The 18,783-nt window shown below is 40.3% G+C and overlaps 1 protein-coding gene across 6 annotated transcripts in view; it reads left to right on the top strand.

Annotated features, from left to right (window-relative positions):
* Window positions 1–18,783, top strand: part of LOC107394009 (prune homolog 2 with BCH domain) — a 43,770-nt gene that overhangs the window by 806 nt on the left and 24,181 nt on the right. For 4 of the 6 annotated variants that reach the window (XR_008559226.2, XM_054731496.2, XM_015972711.3 and 1 more), the window contains exons 2-6: window positions 4,982–5,083; window positions 9,277–9,473; window positions 9,564–9,730; window positions 11,950–12,075; window positions 14,029–14,117. Coding sequence is in view for 4 of the 6 variants with exons in the window: in XM_054731496.2 (XP_054587471.2) it covers window positions 4,982–5,083; window positions 9,277–9,473; window positions 9,564–9,730; window positions 11,950–12,075; window positions 14,029–14,117 (681 nt within the window). In the remaining 2 variants the exon portion in view is untranslated. Of the gene's footprint in view, window positions 1–4,981; window positions 5,084–9,276; window positions 9,474–9,563; window positions 9,731–11,949; window positions 12,076–14,000; window positions 14,118–15,878; window positions 15,935–18,783 lie in introns of those variants that run through there. The other 2 variants (XM_054731497.2, XM_070546120.1) reach the window with 2 other exon arrangements.

Here is an 18,783-nt window from a genome sequence, read left to right as displayed (position 1 = left end):
TGAACAGGCTACAGGCTGGGAGACAGACTCACTGTGTTCTTTTTGCATTGCTGCGTTGGCCTTTGCACATTTAGTCTATCAGAGGTGTAAATATTGCACACCTTTTGCTTATTTCTACCTGTGTTTGTTTAAATGACCACTTCTATCCTTATTACCTCCTCTTAGGTATGTTCTTACTGTGTCTAGTTTCTAATTCCATTTTGGGTTCTTTTTAAAACACAGGAAAGGTTACTACTTCCTGTTCAGCTTCTGAAGACTTACACAAATGAACTGTTTTGTGGATTTGGTCGTATTTTTCTATATTGAAGTGGAATGGGGGGCACGTTATGGTAATCAAATACTAAACATAGGCTATTTGGTCTCCTGACCGATGTGTTTTATCCATTAAGTCTAATTATCGTCCGTTTATTTAAACCATTTTGGAGCTTCACTGTCATTTTTAAAGGACATTAGCAGCCACAAATGTCAGGATGTAGCAAATATTAGCAAAGATTTTATAATTGTCATCTTTTTGTATGAGCCACACAAAACAACCCTTATATTTTCTCAGAGGTGTTTTAATATGTGCCAAAGCTGGCATCATTAAATCACAGAAAGCCTCGAGTATGAATTTTCTGGCAATTTGAGGCCCATATGAACCCAAATAGATTAGAAGATTGATTTAAAATCAGCGTATTGTAACCGGAGGTTCATCAAATGTGGCAATAACCCTCGAATCATGCTTTCATTCAATATTCAACTGCTCTGCAGCATCCGGGGTCCTCAGATTACCCATGTAAGTACGTCTGTATGAAATTCAAGATCGTAATCTGTTTGGATTGAAGATTTGGAGAGAAAATTGGGAGCTTTTTTTATGATGCACTTTACATGAACACTTTGAAAGCAGTGAAGAAGAAGGGATCAAAAAGGCAAATTGGCAGATCAGAGCGCAGCAGGGTAATTGAGTGATAAGGAGGCTAGCCGATGAGTGTGTTGGAGGTTTCTGACAAAGTCTAACACATGCTCATTTACACACACACACACACACACACACACACACACACACACACACACACACACACACACACACACACACACACACACACACACACACACACACACACACACACACACACAAACTCCAGTAAAGCCTTTTGACGATCCACTCTTTTGCTGACCACTCTTTATCTCCGTTCTTCTTAAGCTCCTCTCTCTTGGTAGATGGCCGTGGTCCAGAACACCCATACCCCTAATTGGCTTGGCTCTCTGTACTTACAGAATCCATCTCATCTCTCACTCAGTTTTTCTCTTATAGATCCTCCTCATTTGGCATGGAGCTAGAACTATCTGCTGAGTGTACTTCCAGCATCTGTCCTCCTCAGTCTACACATTTATACTCACACATAAAAAGCCTTTTCAGTTCTTTTTTGCCTATTTAAACTTGAATTTTTTTTTTCAAAATGTCTTGATCTGTCTAGCATCTCATCTAACATAAGCGTTAAATGAAACTTAAGCGTTAAATGAATTATGTGCGCTCAGTAGATGCAAAAGTGCAGATTTCCAGGAAGTAACTGCATCATGTCATCATCAAAGCACATCGTCAGATTTTTACGCTTGCTAATCTGTTCCAGAGACACTACCTGAGGTGGCCCATTAGTTATGTGTTTGAATCAGAATCACAAAATAATGTAGCGAAGTGAGTAAATTCTCTATTTTTCTTTCAGAAAAACAGTTTTCAGCCAACCATCACAAGATAGCAGCTGCATTTGGTGTGACAGGGAGGGGGAGCACTCAGATTGAAAGATATCAGATGGCTAATACACACACACACTTCCTCTTCTGGCTATCCACTATTGATTTAGCTTCCCTCTCTCTCTTTTTCACTCTCTCACATGCTCCCTCGCTCACACATCCCCTCTCCACCACACTCTTTCCTTTCCTTTCTTTCTCCTTCCCTCTTGCTCAGTTTTTACTTCTTCACGTTTTTTTTACCTACTTCTGCTTATCACCTATTTTTTTCCTGCCATCATATTTTTTTTCCACCTGTCTGGCGTTTTTTCCTCTCTCCTTCCACACTTCTCCCTCTACACATTTGATCTACCTCTTTGATCCTCCTCTTTTCTAAAATCTTTTATAAACTGCTTTCCTTTTTTTTCCAGTTTCACCACAATTTCTTCCTGCTTTTCTCACTTTCAGTCTTATTAACGGCCACATATCTTTCTCTTGTCTGCCCCGTTCTCTGTACTTTGATGTTTGAGGATTTCTCTTTTTTTTATCCATCTGGTCTGGTTGATGAGGTCCTCATAAAGTGTTATGTCAATGTGGTGGAAAATAAACTCTTCCTGCCACATTTAAAGCTTTTCTGATGTTTGCCACCATAATAAGGACAAAGAAGTACGTATGTAAAGGAGACTTATTGAATGTACATTGTGCTCACAGCTACTTTTTGCAGTTTCTCCCCTTTCAAGAATTTCAAATATTTAATAAATCTGTAAAAAAGATTGTTGTACTCTTTACTGTAATGTAATAGAGGCAATGTGTCAACTTTTTTGCCAAGCCCCCCCCCCCCCCCCCCCTCCATAGAGCCCCTTGCATTTGAACCGACCGTCGTTCAGCATTAGCCAATAGTGTTAGAAAATCGTGCATAGACAGTAGGGCTGAACAATTAATTGCATATGCAATTAAATTGCGATGTGACAAAAGTAGATTTTCTAATCGCAAAGGCTGCGATTTGACTGGCAGCGAGTGGTTAGCACAATGCTAATATACATGGAAAAACTCATAGTGATACTAATGTTAATATAGCTGATTACATTCTTACAAATAACGAATTAAGAATGTGCCAAATAATTACATTTAGAGTCTAATAAAAAGTAAAAACTGCAATCAATCAAATAAGTACAGACAGATATTTTAGTAAAGCTAGAAAACCATGAGACTTTAACTTCAGAGTTTTGACTAGCAGCTATGAACGTATCTGAACTATGGAAGCTCTGCATGGACAAGAGTCAGCAACTCTAAACGCAAAAGACTTCAGTAAATGAGACACAGTTCTTTGCTGCAAATAAATTTTCACAGTTTATGCTAATATCTGTGCTCCTTCAATGCATGTGCTCCAGGCTACAAAGCATTGCACCTTCAAACACAAAAATTGTCTTTACTTGTGTTTATGCATATGTAGACAAATAAACTTGTTGTTATGATATGTAGATAAATATGTAGATACATAAACTTGTTTGTATTCAGCACAAGTTACATAGATTTTATTTGCTTTCATTAGTTGAAAAATATGAGAACAGCCCCTTGAAAAAATAATCGTGAATTAAATCGCAATTGCAATATTGAAGAAAAAATTGCAATTAGATTATTTTCCTAAATTGTTCAGTCCTGATAGACAGATGTCAATCACAGAGCGTGTGCAAGCCTTTGAGGTCATACCTATATATATATATATATATATATATATATATATATATATATATATATATATATATATATATATATATATATATATATATATATATACACACACACACATACACACAGGTATATATACTGACTATATATATAATATGAAATGGGAATGGAACTTGATTAATATATTTAATTTAATTAATCACAGGCTTTGTAATGGATTAATCTTGATTAATCACATTTTAATCATTCAAAACAATTTGCCCCCCCAAGCAATTTGATTTAAATCAAAAATATTAGTGAGGCACAGATGACACAGCCACATTTTAGTGAGTATATTTCTGTTACCACAAGGTATATTTGATTACTTTGGTCTCATTATAAAGGTAACCATTGTGGGATTTGTTGGAATGTGTAAATATTAGTACATTTGTTATTGATGAAATGCTAGTGGCCATGGAATATTGTAAATGTTGGTGAACTTAACACTAGGTGGCAGCAGTTCAGGGGAAGTTCTGCTAATGGTTACAAGATGAATGATGAATTTGTCTGTAAATATGGAAGTGGAGAGATCGACTTAAGGTGTAATATATTTGTCAGCCTACAGATGGGACCGTCTGCAAAAAAACTTTGGATTTAAGCTTAAATGATTAATAGTATAGTCAGCTGGCCAAGCTTTTGCTGCAGGTGCTTCAGATTATCTTCCTAAAATGAATGAAGACTAAATGAATGCCATGTGCAGAATTTTAATTATTGTGCAGGACTTAGATTTTCCCAAAATTTTGACCATTTGTTTGTTGTTAATATTTGTCATTTTAATTTTTATAAATATTTTAAATATTTAATTTCAAGGACTAAATGGAGACAGATGGTTCACTGTGGCGACCCCTGAGGGAAAAAGCTGAAATAAAAGAACACATTTAATTTCCTAGTGGTTTAATGACATCCTGATAGTATCCTGTGTGTTTATTTATTGAAATAGCAAATTTTTTTAATTATAGGCTTTACTAGGATTTATGCCATTTTCTGCCATATTAAAAGATAACATCAGGACTGTCAGTCAAAGAATAAGGAACCTAATTTTCTGCCTTTTTTACCCAGAGACAAATGCTCCGTCTTGGCATTGATGCTCCCATTAAAGGCCATTTAACCAAAATAGGTGCTTTTTGTTCTCAATTTTTAATGAAACCAATGGAACTCATCACTCTTCTGTTGAACCAAGACAAGAACTCTTTTGACGCTTGCCTCGGTCTCGGGAATTATTCTTCACACCAGCATTTAGCGAACGTTGAAATGTTTTTCTCTGTTGAACATGAGCTAAAACCTGCATCACCACGGTTTCATTATTAATTCATACTGTGGGCTTCAAAACGCTGCAGTCATCTGACATTGTCGTGGTGGCCTAATGTGGTTCGACTGATACATTACACTGTGTTTCCGCCATTAGATCAAACAATAACATACTCGCTTCCTGGGGTTGATTTTCTTTTAAATCAAAGGCGATTTTTTTGTGTGTGCAGTGGTTTCTTGCCATATGTGTTTAGAATTTAAATGTACACACAAGCACTGACTGTCTTTGTGTTTTCAGGCAGGTCCACCTGAAGGCCCCATCCATGCTGTTTTAGGTGGACCAGAGCCTGATGTTGACACTGTGGCTGCAACACTGTGCTTAGCACTCCATCTCAGTCAGGTAACCTCAGTTCTGTGCTTTGCTGTAAAATCAAAACATCTTATTGCTTCAAGAGGGTTGTAGTTAAAGCATTTAACATTTAATGGGGCTGAAGTTGCAAGGGAATGCTAAGCCAGGCCATGTTTGGGAGCCGTTGCTTTCAGATTTGAATCTATTTCCTGCACCCGTCAGCAAAATCTGCACCAGAATGGATTTTTGGCACTGAGGCAAAACTTTTGGCTTTAGTGGAGGGTCACCCAGTCTGAAGGGAGCTGTAAAATCAACAGGAAGGGATCTAAAAACTGACAGGAAGCCTTGCACCCTCCCACTTGGAGTTTGGACAGCAGACCAATAACTCACTTTTTTCAATACATTAAAACTTAAAACACATTTTATTTAATTGGTTACTTGTCAACTCATTGATTCTTCTTTTAATATAAAAATGGAGTCAAGACAGTATTTTTGTAGCAGCCAGCTACTATCAGTATCATGCATTTCATTTACTGATAATCAGCATACTGAATGACCTGTAAAGGCAGTAGTCTGCTGGACTAAGTAAAGACAGTACTAGAAATAAAAACATCTTAAACAGGTGAGTGTTGCTGTAAATCAAATTGGAAATGGTTTGAATCAATTCATCTACTGTAAGAAGGATTTTAAAACGGGACTATTTGTTTTATTGCGAGTAACTGAAAGGAAAATGCTTCTTTATGTATAAAATGAAGACCAGACTTGAGTTCCCACTTCTGTTGGGAGAAGGCAAATCTGGCAAAAGCTAAATAAAACACAGTCACAAATGGATCTAACCACCTGTCTAACACGGTGGAGGAGGAATGATGATTTGGTTTTATTTACAGTTACGCATCTTGCAGTCACCCTTGTGTGTGTGTGTGTGTGTGTGTGTGTGTGTGTGTGTGTGTGTGTGTGTGTGTGTGTGTGTGTGTGTGTGTGTGTGTGTGTGTGTGTGTGTGTGTGTGTGTGTGTGTGTGTGTGTGTGTGTGTGTGTGTGTGTGTGTGTGTGTGTGTGTGTGTGTGTGTGTGTGTGTGTGTGTGTGTGTGTGTGTGTGTGTGTGTGTGTTGCTTATTATGTTGGGACCAAAAAGAGCCATTTTTGCTCCAGAATGGTCATTTATGTCCCCCAGTGTGTGTTAACCTTCAGTAAGTTGAAAGTTGCAGAATCATTGTTCACATTGTTGCCAACTTAAACATAAACCCATAAACATAAACAACTTGCAGCAAAGGTGCATGCGGCCTGACTTAGAGCTCGCTCACTCATTTTCTAAACTTTCTTGTCCCCAGTACGGTCACAGGAAGCTGGTACCTACCTCCAGCTGGCATTGGGTGAGAGGCAGGGGATGCCCTGGAATGGTTGTTTGTCCATCACAGGGATACACAGCAGCTATTTGCTCACACCTAGGGACAATATAGTGTCCAATTAACCTAACATGCATGCTATCAGTCAGCGGGAGGAAATCGGAGCACCTGAAGAGAACCCATACAGGTCTTGGGATATCCTGCTAACTCCACGCAGTCAGGCGACAGCCGGGATTCCAACCTGCAGCTTTCTTGCTGCGAAGCAACAGTGATGCTATGCTGTCTTGCTTGAAGGAGTATAGTTTAAACCAAACTTTAGAGCTGGTCATGGTGACCTCTGTTACATAGTGCTGTATGCCAATGTTAGTCTAGCCCTTGATCATTTATATTATAAAATCAGCGAACAGCAGCGAACATATCCTGAAGGAGAACACATTATTGCAGGGAATTTCAATAAAGCATGCTTGAGAACTGTGCTGCCTAAATTTGTCCAACATGTGAAATGCCCCACGAGAGGAAATAACACCTTGGATCATGTTTACACAAATATCAATTAGGCTTATAAATCCGTCTCTCTCCCCCCACTTGGAAAGTCTGATCATCTCTCTCTGCTCCTCCTACCTGCATACATACCACTGAAAAAAGAACAAGGCCAATTATTAAAACCATTAACACTCTTACTGATGAAGCCATGGCTCAACTGCAGGACTCTTTTGCTCAAACAGAATGGAGCATTTTTGAAAATGAGGATCTTCAAATTTACACAGATGCTGTGCCCTGTTATTTCAAACATTGCATGGACACTGTTATCATTCACAAGCAGGTTCGGATCTACCCCAACTGTAAACCCTGGATGACGAGTAAGGTCAGGGTACTATTAAAGGCACGTAATGCTGCATACGCGTCGGGAGACCAGGCCAAGTACTGACGGGCACGGACTGATCTTAAAAAGGGAATCAAGGAGGCTGTATTGAGCTACACCAACAAGCTGTTGCAACGTCTGGCTGACAGCAACCCAAGGAGGTTCTGGGAAGGACTGAGACACATTACCAAATACAAGGATAGCAGATCTAGCACTGAAATAGGAGCTTCATTAGCTGAGGAACTCAACTATTTCTTTGCTCGTTTCGAGAATACCAGCTTCCCCACAACTAACACCACTCCTATAACATCACCTGCTGAGTTCAGATCAGATACACAAATGCTCACACTTCAAGAACAACAGGTTCGCACCGTGTTCAGGGCTGTTCATCAGAGGAAAGCGGCTGGTCCAGATGGTATTCCTGGCAAGGTGCTGAAGAACTGCGCAGAACAGCTGTCCATGGTATTTACCAAATTATTCAATCGCTCCTTGTCTGAAGCGACGGTTCCATATTGTCTGAAATCAACAACAATAGTCCCACTCCCCAAGTCTACTAAAATCAACAGTCTCAATGATTACAGACCCATGGCACTCACACCGGTGGTGACCAAGTGCTTTGAGAAGCCGGTGCAAAAACATATCAAGGACTTCCTCCCACCCAGCATGGATCACTATCAGTTTGCATATAAAGCAAACCGGTCCACTGAGGATGCCATATCTAATGCTCTCCACTCCTCTTTGCAACATCTGGAGAACCCCGGCACCTCCGTTAGAATGCTTTTTATTGATTTTAGCTCTGCTTTTAATACCATAATCCCGAACATTCTTGTAGCCAAGTTGATCAATCTGAACCTCCCCCCTACCACCTGTGGCTGGGTCAAAGATTTCCTCACCAATCGCCTACAGGCTGTCAGGTTTGGTGATAGGCGGTCATCCACTCTGATGCTCCGCACTGGTTCACCTCAGGGCTGTGTGCTTAGCCCCCTGCTGTTCACCATCTACACCCATGACTGCATTCCTATGCATCGCTCTAATAAGATCATAAAGTTTGCAGATGACACCACTCTTGTAGGACTTATCCATAACAACGATGACGCAGCATACAGAGATGAGGTTCGCCATTTATCACATGCTGTTTTTAAATGTGCTCTATCAAATAAGTGGAATGGAATGGAAAAATACAGGATTGGAGGCGGAGTGGAGTGGAGCTGATATGGTGGAGTTGGAGTCTGCTTCCAGCACATGTTATAGATCAGGGGTATTAAATTCTGGTCCTTGAGATCCGGTATCCAGCACTTTTTAGTGGTTTCTCTGATTCATCACACTTGATTCACCTGTGCAGCAGATCATTAGGCTCAGCAGAAGCTTGTTAATCGCCTGCTGATTGAGATCAGGTGTGCTGAAGCGGAGTTAAAACTAAAACATGCTGGATCCCGGACCTTTAGGCCTGGAATTGAATACCCCTGTTATAGTGAACACAGCTGATATGTTTGATTCATTGATGAACCGCTCCTCTAGAAACTAATAAAGGCTAAGGAGACATTTCAGCAGTTAGATTAATGTGTTAAAAAGACAAATTCATAGCGACGGGATACGTTTTATTTTCGGTTTAACCACAATCAATTCATAATGGACACTAGGGGGTGCTAAATGCAAGCAAAACTGCCTAGTATCCCTTTAAAAAGGGGCTGAAAGGGAAACAAGAACCAAGGTGATTCAATCATCAGTCCACAGACATTGATCCAGTGATTATTTCTCTGCAGAAGTGGGATTTAAAGACTAATAATTCATGAGGTACATGTTGTGTTTTTACTTTTTTATTCTGCATTTTGATTTTGCTTGTGTTAAACAGTTTTTGTTTTGTTTTTGTCATAGAATTTTTCATTTAGTTTATTTTAAACAAATTTAAAAGCTTCAAAAATTTAAAACCAAATGATTTTCTTCTGTTTTTTTTTTACTGGAATTTATCTAATAATGTTTGTATGCACGGGACCACCAAATGATTCCTATATCTGGTGTGCATCTCTGATCATTTCAGGAGTCATCAGGAGGAGTGTGTGTGCCAGTGCTGTGCAGAAAGCGATGCGTCGTGCTACCTGAAGAGACCGTGAGGTATCTACAGACGATAAAACTTGATGAGAGTTTGTTGCTCTGGAAGGAGGATCTAGACCTTGTGAAGCTTCATCAGTCTGGAAAGCTGTTGCTCACACTGCTGAGAGATGGACTGCTTGAAAGGTAGCAACAATGCACAAATCAGGCTTGGATGTGTAGAACTTCAGCTAAAGCTGCCATTTTCATCCCCTTCACTGTTGCATCCTCTCCTAGCTCTGAAAATCACACTTTAGAGTCCAGCATCCTGCAAGTGGTCCATCATGACGTGCAGCGGAACGAGGCGGATGGCAGGACACTGTCCGTGTTGGCAATGGTCGCCAGAGAGATTCTTCAAGAGGCAGCAGAGCAGAGAAGAACAACGCTGGGGGAGGCTCTGGGAGGTGAGGGAGTCACAAGCGTTGTCCCCCCTCCTAGGGGGAGTAATGGGGCGATGAAGGAGGACACACACAAATCCTCTGACATGACTCGCTTAGCACCCACCAGGAGAGATGAAAGGAAAAAGTGAGATGAGGGGTGAAGAGGGGATGAAACGTTTAGAAAAAAATCAGAAATCCATAATTTAAGTTCTTCTCCTTTTTAAACGGTTTTCTGTAAATCTGTAAGAACTTGAATGATGAAATATATAATGAAAAATGTAAAAGCTAAATTAATTAAATGGGAAGGCTGTTCAGGAAAAGTTGCTCTTGAGGATGCTTACTCGAGAATTCAGATTCATAAAACGTGTGAATCAGCTGTGGAGAAAAACAACACAAGTGACTGATCTTCATTCTTCGAGGCTCTGGTGGTTTTCCTCCCCGTCAGCAAAGCATTTATTTACTGTAGGGAGATGTCAAGATTGAGCTCTGTGAGTCGAGCAGAGCGATGAATGGAGCAGGAGATAAATGTGCTGTAAGTGGTCGACTTCTCATATTTCTTTGTGACAGTCCTTTGTGCGATGCATTTTCAGGTTCATTGATTCCTCAACAAGCCAATAGATCAGCTCTGTTTGTAGACCGCATCATCCCTACGCAAAGGCAACGTTACACAGGAGGAGGAGACCTTTTGTGTGCAAGCAATTTACAGTTATTTTTAATAATTCATATTCTTTAGTTCTAATCATTTGACATTTGCATTTGTAATGATTTAAATTACATGTTATTTAATAAGCCATAAGACAAAAGATTCCATAGCAAATATGAAATCAACCTTATGGATCTGTGAGATTATTTTAAACCAGAAGATTGGAACTTTTTAATGCAGGGATTAGAAAACAACTTCGTATTCACTCAGAGATAACAGAAGAGAGAGAGTCAAGTTTAAAAGTTTAAAAATGTATTACTAAACAAATTAAACTAGACTCACTTTAACACTAAATGTATGGTGTAACTAAGGTGGATGAGACGGAGAATGGTGTAATGTGGAATGTTGCTCAGAACCAGCAAATCCGAAGAAGCGATTAGTTCTGATGGGAACTGAAGGTGATGTCTTCGCATTAAGCTTTGATTAGGAGATTCATAAACACATTCTACGCCATTTGTCCGTCTACATACCCTTAGCGGAAGTCCCCTTCTAGATCAGGAGGTGTAAAGGTCCAGCTTGACCTTGTGGAGCCGAAGCCTGTAGAAGCAGCCACGGCAGCCGACCACCCGTCTTGAGATACTTCCGGGTCACGACAATTTTGTTGGCGTCTGGTGAGACCCAAACCTGAGTCTTGATGGTTCAGCTTTTATTCTGAAAGGAACCGTTGCAGCAATTGGAACAGCAACAGATTTTATCCAGCTTGTCGTTGGTTCTTTTGGCTGAAGAGGAAAGTTATGGATTCGCCACTCCGACAACTTATCTCGAACGCTTTGAACTGGCGTTAAAGATGGCGTGGGCATAGTTTTATACTTCGGACGTTTTGGTATATGGTCGAATGAAAAGTTGACAGATTTACCAAGCACCACCAAAACCACACCTCCGTCAGATCTGGCAGATTCTGATTGGATCAGTGAAAGCAATGTGTAATGTCTTTTAACGCTACGTGAGATCAGTCCTAGTGGAAACATTTAAAGTCATATTACTTATTATATTCTATAGGATTATAATAAAGTAATTAATATTTTGATTTCACAGATCGGTCACTTCTTATTTATTGACTAACACTTTGTTGGATTAGCTTTATTAAAACTAGAGTTCTTCGATTTATTAAAAGGAGAGAGTCCATTCTTCATTCTTCTCTTGAGCTGGAAAGAAAGCAGTTTAGAAGCAAATGCATGAGACCTTGAGGCCATATCTCATGCAGACCAGTTCTGTGTCAGAGGAGAGGGGGGAAATGACTTTTGGTGGAAAACAGTCATTTCATACCGTTACACATTGTTGACTTTACCCGTGCCAAGTGCTTCTTATTGAATTAAATTCAAGCAGTATTTTCGAGCTGATTACTAGAAAGTCAGGCTTGTAAGGCACACACTCATCAGTATGTCGTGCTTATCTTTGAGCTAACAGTGAACTTATTGTGTAAATAAGGGTTCACTTGCTGACTGGATCCCTGTGTGTGTGTGTGTGTGTGTGTGTGCGTGTGTGTGTGTGTGTGTGTGTGTGTGTGTGCGTGCGTGTGCGTGTGTGTGTGTTTCTCTAGAGGCCTTACGACTGCAAAGAGAAGCATTGTGGCTCAAACATGGCTGTCAGTCAGAGGAGCTGGAGGAGCTCATGAGATCCTTGGAGCAGTGGGCCGATGGCGAGTCGACAGAAGTGAGGCAGCAAGGTGTGTTTCTGAAAACGCGGAACACTTGGACCGTAGCTTAACGCACATAACATAAGTGAGCAAGTCAGGGTGGCTCGCAGACATTTAGAAATGAGTGGATGTATTCAGAGTGTCTGAATGGAACCCTTGTGGTTCTGCAAAGCCAACAGGAAGTGACAAATATTTGCTCATTTTGACATCAAAGCCCAAAAACCTGTTTCAGAAAGGTGGAGTTTGGGACGTCAGGGGTCGGAAAATGTGTGCAGGGCTACAGAAAATTGTCAACAGAACAGCAGCATGTCATCTCGACCTCAAAAGATGATTGATTAATCTATTTAAATAAAAAAATGGCTGCAAACAAGCGCCTGTTCAAATGTTATGTGACATAATGGAGGCGTTTAAAATAACCAGAGACCAAGGGAGGTTCTAGAGGGGCCAGACTTGGTGACTTGGTGAGTATTTACAACAATATAATAACAACCGCATTTCAATTAGTTTCAAAATGATCTAACAAAAAATACATTATCTGAATTATCTCAGTGAAAACACAGAAATATTTGTCTAAGCATCTCTTAAATTTAAAGGTGTGGAACAATGAAAAGCCATTTTTTTAATGATCATTTCTGATATAATCAGTCACTCTGACACTTTCATGCAGGCTGAACATGAAAATAGTCTCCTACACCTATCTCCTGAATTAGCCTCTAATAGAAAATAGACGGTGAAACTCTAGGATTTGAAAAGTCTGACAGATGTCACACTGTCACTTAACATTAATGGACTCAACCATCTTGACTCACGACGGTGAAGGCTGTTGTTGTTTTAGCATCCAGGAAACAGCAGAGAACATCTCAACTAGTAGAAGCTAACCCTTAGCATTAGCAACTCCACCACACAGCAGAAGCTCCTCCAGCCTTCTGTTATTTGTGGCGATAAAACATCCTCGTTGCAAGTCAGTGGTATCCAATCTGAGACTAGATGTCCAAATATCAGGAAGACTCCAAATCCTGCCGTGTTTTGCCACTCTCTGGTGCAGCAGACTTTTTTTTTGCCCCAAGTGCGGCTCGCAAGGCATTCATTCCTGCCAGAGAACACTGCAAACTTATTGATTACACAAGTTTCCTGCACCTTCAAGATAAATGTGTTGAATTCATGTTTTGGCTCCACATTTGCATTAGGCAAAAAAAAAAAGCAGGGGGCCATTGGGGGGGGGGGTCCAAGCTTGCACTGGCCCACCCTCGACCACATCTACAACCGCCCCCGTCAGACACCTTTTAAAAATATTTCCGTTAAAACCGGAAAATTTTGTGCCACAGTAAATAAGTCCATTCTGTTAGCTACACTACACCAGAGATTATATCTGGATTATATTTAGTTTGTTCAAGATGTTATTTCTGTGCAAGATGTATAAAACGTAACCCAAAAAGCTTCTCAAAGTAAAAACAAGTGTTGGCTCCATCCTTTAAAGGGATATTCCACTCAAAATAGAAATTTTGTCTGTTCACATATTTTCCTTGAGTGGGATTAGTGGGTAAAAAACAATGTTTTAATTAGCTCGGTCATTCTCCTGCACTCCTTTAGCTTAGCGTAAAACACAGTAAGTGAATGGATGGAACACGATTGCAACGTTCAAGAAGCTTGACTGAATACAACAAAGAAATGAGGACTTTTTTATTTTTTATTTCAGGCAATTTTACATTTTGTGTTGCAAAGATTTCAAAGTCCTTCTAGAAAAACACGTTTTTACACTTTTTTAAAAGAAAATAGTTATTTGGCTGCTTACTTTCAACTTAGTGATTCTGAGTAGCGTATCAAAGTTTCGACGACTCTGAAACCTCCTTTTGGCCAGCTCTCTCTTCCAGAGAGGATATTCATGCTTGTGTTTTTCTCTGTCTGTTGTGAAACTGTTTTGTACCTTTTTGTGTGTGTTTTCATATAACTGTCAGTCTGTTTGTGTGTGCTGGCTGGATGTAGACTTAATGCAGCTGCTGCCGATGGAGCTGAAGGAGTTTTCGGATGGAGAGACGACGATAGCGCTCGCCTCACTGACCGCAGAAAAGAAGGTAGATTTATTCCTTAGTGCCATCTTTAAAAAAAGCTGATCATTATGCCAAATGTGTAATTATGTTGATATATTTATGTCATTGAAACATTTATTTTTTGAGAAAAAAGACTGAATATTCAAGCTTAGGTCTAAAGCACTGATAAATGAACAGTTTTGCTACTATTTGTAATAAAATCATCCTTATTATATTCAGACAAACTTTCATCCACTTTCCCCAGAAGTTTTTAATGATTTGCTGTCTTCTAAAAGATGAATGAAGACTAAGGTAAAAAGTAATCATTTTAGTTTGTGGAGTAACTTTTGATGGCTCTGTTGTGTTGGTCTCCCCACACCTGCACCGCGTCCCATTTTGGAGGTGTTTTGCGTTGTGGAGGAGCCCCTCTGAAGTTCTGCATTTGGATGAGATGTAGATGGAGGCCCGACAGCCTCTTGCACAGCCATGCATCACCATCTCCCCCGCTGGCATCCGAAAACTTCAACACGCTCCTTTTTTTTTGTGAAGTGTTTGTGTTGACTTGCGCTGTCACTCGCTTCTTCACATTTGTGGTTTTGTGCACGCACACACACACACACACACACAAAAAGAAAACGCAAACTGGGGGTTTAAGCTTTTAAATCTACCCATTGCTTTTTTTTCCCCTCCTCCCGCTGCAACCTCTAATGTCTTCACCCCACACACACACACACACACACACACACACACACACACACACACACACACACACACACACACACACACACACACACACACACACACTGAAATAAAAAAATCATTCATTATTTTCTTTTATATTCCCTTCTCAAAGCCCATTTTTCTCAGCGGCTGCCTAGCGTGCGGTATTAGGCTATGTGTAAAATAAATTATGTCTGTAGCCGTAGGGGTATGGCTCTTCCTCCCCCAGAAAACTACCTAACGTCCAAGGAACATTAAACACCCAGATCCTCGTTTAGCGAATAAATAACCATTCATTTGAATGGCCTTGCTCGTGTGTGCGCACCGGACTTTCTGTGCATATTTTACCAGCGCTGTGCCGACATGCTGCGTGTCAGGAGGGAGAGATGGAGATGGAGAGGGAGCGGAGGAGAGAGAGAGAGGCCCATTAAAGACTTAATATAGAATAAATGGCCAGGGGCCTGCGTGTCGCCAGCGGACCCCAACTCCACAGCGTCATGGTGGGTTACTAATGACCTGAGATCGGGCTCCAAAATGAACCCCTTATATGCATGTCATTTGCAGTGTGTATATATTTATATATTATTTTTTAATTGTGTTTGAAAAGAGAGTAAAACGGTATGAGAGTCATTTATTGAGGGGCTCAGGGAAGTTCTGCCTTAAATGATTCTTTCCAGAAAACTAAATAAATTAGATTCAATTAGTCTTTAATGGTTTATGTGCTGTGTGTTTCTCAGAGTGTGTTTTGGGGTGTGTGTGTGTGTTTGACAGCAGTTAGGGAGGACTTGCAAATTTTGGGGTGGGGGAGAAACGTGGCGGTGATTGCCTAGTTAGCAGAAGAAAAAGATATTTGCGGGTAGGGTAACGATATGGACACATCATATACACTGACTAATGTATTTTTGTTTACTGTACAAACACACATTAGTCAGTCTGGGCGCTGCTCTGTAATGGAAGTGCAAATGAAACACCATTCCTTCCTTTGGAAGCGCTGCGCTTCAGACAGATGCAAATATTTCTGTCATTCCAGCTGAAATTCAGCAAGTTGTCAATATTTTTTGTTTCAGTTTTCAAAAGAACGATTTCCTCGTCTGTCAACACAATAATCAAACGTTGGCAAACCAGTGGATTATGAATTAAAGGTAAGAGCAAGACATCTAAATAAGGAAATGTTCACTTCCCTCTGAAATAGAAATAAACAAGCTCATCCAGGCGGAAGAGAGAAAGTTGATTCTGCTTTGCGTAGCTTAATTTTTTTTGCTATAGCCTAAGAATTTTGTTTTTCCAGACAGGAAAAGATTTATGCCAGAGTTTCATCCACTCTGGGGTACCTGTTGCTGAAAATGAAAATACTTCTGATGGTGTTCCAGTTAAGATGTCGAGTCAAAACGGACATTAGGGGGGTTTTGTGGGGACGAATACCAAGAACGTGAGGAGTTTGGACCGTTAAAACAACACCGAACCAGAAAAATGTACAGAAAGACTCCGTTTTTATTTACTCCATAATCACTTTGTGTTTGACACGAATGCTTTAGTGCCTCCTGATAAACAGTCGACCGATCTGTTTCATCCTTTTAAAAAATGAACTTACTCTTTAACTCAGAATATCAATTATTTGACACAAATGACACAAAAAGTGCAATATTCACTTGTGCATGCCTGTGAATGTGCGTTTGCGATTTCCACAGCTCAGAAATTAGAGCTGGCAGATGAGGCTGCAGTTGGATGAAGAGTGGTCATGCTGTGGAGTTGATGAACTGTGGGAAGGACAGGAGCCCACAGCCACAAACATGTGCACACAGATCTGTGAACATGTGAATAATGTGTTTTTACTCACGTTAATGTGGACAACTAAGAATCGCAATATGTTCTCAGAGCTTTTTTGTTTTTTTAAGCTTTTTCCACGCATTTTTCTTTGATTTTTCTTTTCTTCAAAGGAATAAAGTTTGTGTTTGGATTTGGCGTCACGCACAAACTCTGGGTTAAGATTCATCATGTCTGTCACACGTAAAGCTTTCTTATTCTAGCTAAAATGCTCATTTTGATTAGAAAGGTATACATGTTAGTGTTTTTGGTTCTTAAACCCTGTTTTAAAGTGCAGTTTTGTAAATTAGTAGCTGTTTTCTGCTCTTGCTTTCTTTAATTTCCTGTGTAACTAAAGCAAGATTACCCCAACAGGATCTGTCTGATATTTTTTGTTCGGAATCATTCAAAAACTAAATAGTGCACACTTATATTATATAAATATGTTAGCTACAATTGATTAGTGAACTTTTAAAAATTAACATTGAAGAAATCCATCATAGTTCATTTAATGACTGTTTTTTATGCATAATGATAAACAACTTTTAAAATCAAATCATTGCTGTTCTACCTAAAATACACCCATAGAGGGTGTAGGAAGCTCAGAAGTTAAATATCTTTTCCAAGGCCACAAAATTTGCCCTTTCTGAACAAGAATCCAATGTCACTCCCCCGTTATTATTTACAATAGTTCAACAATCAATAATACTTGTTTTTTCCACCATTTTTAAACATATTATTGCGGCTTGAGCCTTCAAAGTTTTAGATCTGGTCCTGACCTCAACGGATCAACAAAAACGACCTTCGCGATGTTTCCTGAAGGCAACAGAACCAGAACATCTGAACTAAAGAGGAGATCATTGGCAAAAACGCCATCGTAAAGGAATCTCCAAGCAGAATCTGAGACAAACAAGAGATCCCATCATGTTTCAGGGTGCTTCGTTTCTGTTTTAACTAACTACATAAATGATTTCATTTGATCTGTGACGGTGCATGTGTGTCCAAGCTTTGGCTATGTGTTGGCTTTAGATTTGATTTTGGTGACAGTTATTGTTTCTAATGTGTTGTTTGTTCATAGTCCTCCGGCCCTTCTGTTTGTTTATGCAGGGCCAGTTTTGCCCTGCGCCACTTGCACAAATAATTATGCTCGCTAATGAAGGGGCCCGCAGCCACGGCGCTCGGTAAATGCTTTTCTGATGAGAAGCACTGGGAGACAGCAGGTGCAGGGTGGGCCTCCCAGGGACTAAGATTGAAGACCAGGGAGCCAGGGTGCCCCGCCTCTCCGGTTCTCTAGGTCTCTATTACTTCCATGACTTTAACGTCATTCTTGTGCTCCGGGGATTTTGCTTCTTGGATTATAAAGCACTCTTTCTGCTGGAGGTGTGTCAGATAGTCGAACAATTAAACAACTTTATTAGATCATTTTTACTAATATTAAAGTACTGTAACCTGGAATTGTTTTGCTGCTTTTCACCACATTGTAGAAGTTTGTTTGGGTTTTTTTGCAGTGTAATAAACCAATGATGAAATCCATTTGGTTTGTTACGACTAACCCCTCCACAGTAGCGCAGTTATCGTTCCTCACTTTGTTGCAACTGATGCGCCTTCCTCATCTCGCCTAAAGAAAAGAGCATCTTCTCATTCTTCCTCTTCCCCGTTTTCTTTCTCCCCCTGTGGCTTCTTTGGGTTTTGAGGGCAAACACATAACAAAGCAGTTTATACATTTACTGACTCAGTGCTTGGATCTTGGCCCCCAAACTCCTCCACACTTTGAGCCGAGTGAATAAAGCATGTGGAGAGGGCCCATAGAGCAACAGACCGACTTACAGACATTTGGCTTTCTGTCTGCAAACTTTATTGCCTCCCTCCTCTTATCTCTCTCTCCAAAAACTTCGTAAGCAGTAATACTCTTGTTCAAGACTGTGTGTGAGCACAAGTGTGAACAGGAGGTGACTGTGTGTGTATGTTGTGTGCGCGCGTGTGTGGCAAATGGTATATGCTGCACATGTGTGTGCACATTTGCATGCGTGCGTGTTTGAGCAGGGTGGTGTCAGCTCGCTCCTTGCCACCCCATTTACTGTAGCTGTACCGCTGTGATCACAGACAGATGTATAAATCAAACCTCGCTTGATGGATTCATCAGGGTGGCGAAACGATCGCCTGAGAAGAGCTCGCAAGTCTCTTAGCG

The sequence above is a fragment of the Nothobranchius furzeri genome, chromosome 17, assembly GCF_043380555.1.
Source record: "Nothobranchius furzeri strain GRZ-AD chromosome 17, NfurGRZ-RIMD1, whole genome shotgun sequence".
Lineage (NCBI taxonomy): Eukaryota > Metazoa > Chordata > Actinopteri > Cyprinodontiformes > Nothobranchiidae > Nothobranchius > Nothobranchius furzeri.
This window is presented reverse-complemented; position numbering and strand designations above follow the sequence as displayed.